Here is a 3,426-nt window from a genome sequence, read left to right on the forward strand (position 1 = left end):
GTCTGGCGTGTGGCGTGTCTGGTGTGGCGTGTGGTGTGTGGCGTGTCTGGCGTGTGGTGTGTGGCGTGTCTGGCGTGTCTGGCGTGTGGCGTGTCTGGCGTGTCTGGCGTGTGGCGTGCCATGTTTGGCGTGTTGCGCGTCTGGCGAGTGGCGTGCCATGTTTGGCGTGTTGTACGTCTGGCGATTGGCGTGTCTGGTGTGTGGCGTGTCTGGCGTGTCTGGCGTGTGGCGTGTCTGGCGTGTTGGGTCTAACCTCCGTCCAGTCTCTGTCCCAGGCGGACGGCGAGCTTTCCGGTCTGCCGACGCCGGACTCCACGCCGGAGCTTCCCATCAGGAGCGTGAGGGCGCCGCGCCACCACCAGTACGAGAACCACCACGACAGCCACACCGCGGCAGACCCCGACCCCCCCGGCGGCGGCCCCAGTCTGGGCTTCATGGCCGTCGTCGGCAACACCATGACCCAGCCGCCGGCGTTTTCCTTCCCGCATCACCACGGCAGCGGTCTGAGCAACGGGGCGGCGCACGGAGCCGGCGCCTCCTCCACGTCGCTGCACCTCCCCGAGGAGAGAAGGGTCTGTGGGGAGAACTCTCCTTTTTCACTCCATTATGGAATAAAAATCACAAAATTATCATCATTTTATTAATAAATGAAAACATAGTGTTGTGTTCAAGTCCTTCCAGAAAAATTAGAGGTTTTATCACAATTTTTATTTTTTTATTTAACAATTTAAAATTAATAAAATAACTTTAAAAAAAAATAGTGTAAAAAAAATAGAGAAACATGTCAATAAAAGTGACAAAAAGTTAAAAAATTTCAAATAATATGACAAAATTGTTTGACTATAATGTATGTTCATGCCGCCATGTTGTTATTCTGCTAATTGTCCCTTTCACCCAGGTCGGTGACGAGCGGGCGTCCGGCGGCGGGTGCGGCGCCCCCCCCCGTCCCCCCCACTCCCAGCAGCCCCTCCCCCAGGCGCCGGTGGACGTGTCGGCGCTGGACGAGCTGCTCAAACACATCCACGAGGTCAGCGCGTCGGGGACGGGCGGCATCAAAGTCCTCACGTCCACGTCCTCGTCCGCCCTGTTCCCCGGGCCGTCGCATCACCACAGCAACCACCACCACCATCACACGCCGCATGGACAGACGCGCACGCACCACTACAACCATCACCACAGCAACCACCACAACAACAACAACAGCAGCGTTCAGCCGCAGCAGAGACACGCCGAGACGGAGAAGGCGCCGTATTACAGCACGTCCATGCTGCCGAGGGACGGCGTCCCCAAACGCCTGGACCCCCCCGCCCAGAACTCTGCCAACGCGTCCTCCGCCAACGCGTCCTCCTCTGAGCCGTCTTCCTCGTTTACGCCGCTCCAGCAACAGGTGATTCCGGAGACACCCGGGGGAAGCGGCGCCTCCGTGACGCGCCACCTCATCAAAATGGGCGCGGGGGGCGGGGCCGTGCCGCGCCACCACAGCTTCAACCACCGGGGGGCGCCACACGCGCACTTCCTGGCACGGATGAACACCAACAGCAGCAGCAACGGGCCGCCGGGCGCCAACGCTAGTGCTAGCGGTGGGAGGCAGCGGGCGTCCGTCGCCGCCGCCACGTGCCTGACGCGGCAGCACAGCTACAGCGAAGGGCCGCACGCCCAGCGGGCAGCCGTCGTCCGGAGAACGGTGTCTCTCAAACCCCAAGTACCGCCAAAACCGCTGTACCTTCCGAACGCGGCGGTGGCCGAGGCGGGAAAGTACAAGTACTGAAACTGTAGGACGACGTGATGCCGTCGTCGCCGAGCAACGGTCTGCATGGCGGACAAAACGTACGCGGAAAAGACGAAACAGGAGAGCATTGATGAGACAAAGACACTGAAGAGACATCCGTGTTTTTTGTCCCCCATCGCTCCCTGTATCCGCGTGTGGTCGTTTCCCGCCGGGAGGATGCCGTCCCGGCGCCGTCCCGCCGAGCCACAGAGACGCTCGAAAGATCGACACAAATGGCGTTTTTCCACTCCATGGTATCTACACGACCAGCTTGTTTCAAGCTAGAGACGCATTCATCTCAGAGAACAGTCGACTCGGATGTTTTCTAACCTCTACAATCATTTTGCACCGGAATTGTCCTTTAAGTATCACGTGCGAACAAGAACCAAAACTTCTGTTTTAGCGCCTGTCTCTTTAAGAAACCTTGTGTCAACACATTCTCACTCCTAGATCGTAAAATATGGACGCTTGGTCAGGTGCCTTTGTTGTTGTTATTGACATTAAAAGTCTCCTTTAGCATCAACAACACGCGCTTGGTTGGGACAATTGGCATCCATTTTGCGCTTGGCCGGGACTACTGGTGTCCATTTTGCGCTTGGTTGGGACCATTGGCATCCATTTTGCGCTTGGTCGGGACTATTGGCGTCCATTTTGCGCTTGGTTGGGACAATTGGCATCCATTTTGCGCTTGGTCGGGACTACTGGTGTCCATTTTGCGCTTGGTTGGGACAATTGGCATCCATTTTGCGCTTGGTCGGGACTATTGGCGTCCATTTTGCGCTTGGTCGGGAGTACTAGTGTCCATTTTGCGCTTGATCGGGACTACTGGCGTCCATTTTGCGCTTGGTCGGGACTACTGGTGTCCATTTTGCGCTTGGTCGGGACTACTGGCGTCCATTTTGCGCTTGGTCGGGACTACTGGCGTCCATTTTGCGCTTGGTCGGGACTACTGGCGTCCATTTTGCGCTTGGTCGGGACTACTGGTGTCCATTTTGCGCTTGGTCGGGACTATTGGCGTCCATTTTACACTCGGTCGGAACTACTGGCGTCCATTGTGCGCTTGGTCTGAAAACGGATGCCCCGGTGCGTTAAGTCGAGCTGTTACCAGCAGTGGAAAAACGCTAAAAGCTACATCTCTGACTCGTTTCTTCTTCGGGGGCGGGGGGGGCGCTTGTGGCGATTTTCCCCGTCTCGGCACACTGCTCAGCTCAGACGAGACGGAGAAAACATTCCAGAAAGGAGGGCAAACGATGTTAATGATCTAAAAGGGAGTCCCGGAGCCTCGAGATGGAATAAAATCGTTGATTTATGCAGTTTTCTCACGCTCTGATCTAATGTCCCCGGTTGTTGCCCCTTGGCTCGGGGCCAGGATTTTTGTTTTTTACAAATACTTTCAGAAAAGCAGGAGAAATCAGACTGGCGGATCCCAAAAGGGACCAGGGGGAGCGCTGGGACCACAGGGACCGCTGGGAGTGTTGGGAGTGTTGGGAGTGTTGGGATTGTTGGGTGTGTTGGGAGTGTTGGGAGTGTTGGGTGTGTTGGGTGTGTTGGGAGTGTTGGGAGTGTTGGGAGTGTTGGGATTGTTGGGTGTGTTGGGAGTGTTGGGAGTGTTGGGTGTGTTGGGAGTGTTGGGTGTTGGGACTGTTGGGTGTGTTGGG

At 56.5% G+C, this 3,426-nt stretch overlaps 1 protein-coding gene across 1 annotated transcript; it reads left to right on the plus strand.

The window, feature by feature from the left end:
• Positions 1-148: 148 nt before the first annotated feature.
• Positions 149-3,029, plus strand: LOC117940424 (siderophore biosynthesis regulatory protein URBS1-like; the record flags this gene model as incomplete). The annotated part of the gene is made up of 2 exons (XM_034865726.1): positions 149-572; positions 899-3,029. Coding segments are annotated over 2 exons (1,294 nt in total), but the record flags the coding sequence as incomplete, so codon positions are not given.
• Positions 3,030-3,426: the final 397 nt, after the last annotated feature.

This window comes from Etheostoma cragini, unplaced genomic scaffold (assembly GCF_013103735.1).
Source record: "Etheostoma cragini isolate CJK2018 unplaced genomic scaffold, CSU_Ecrag_1.0 ScbMSFa_2498, whole genome shotgun sequence".
Taxonomy (NCBI): Eukaryota; Metazoa; Chordata; class Actinopteri; order Perciformes; family Percidae; genus Etheostoma; species Etheostoma cragini.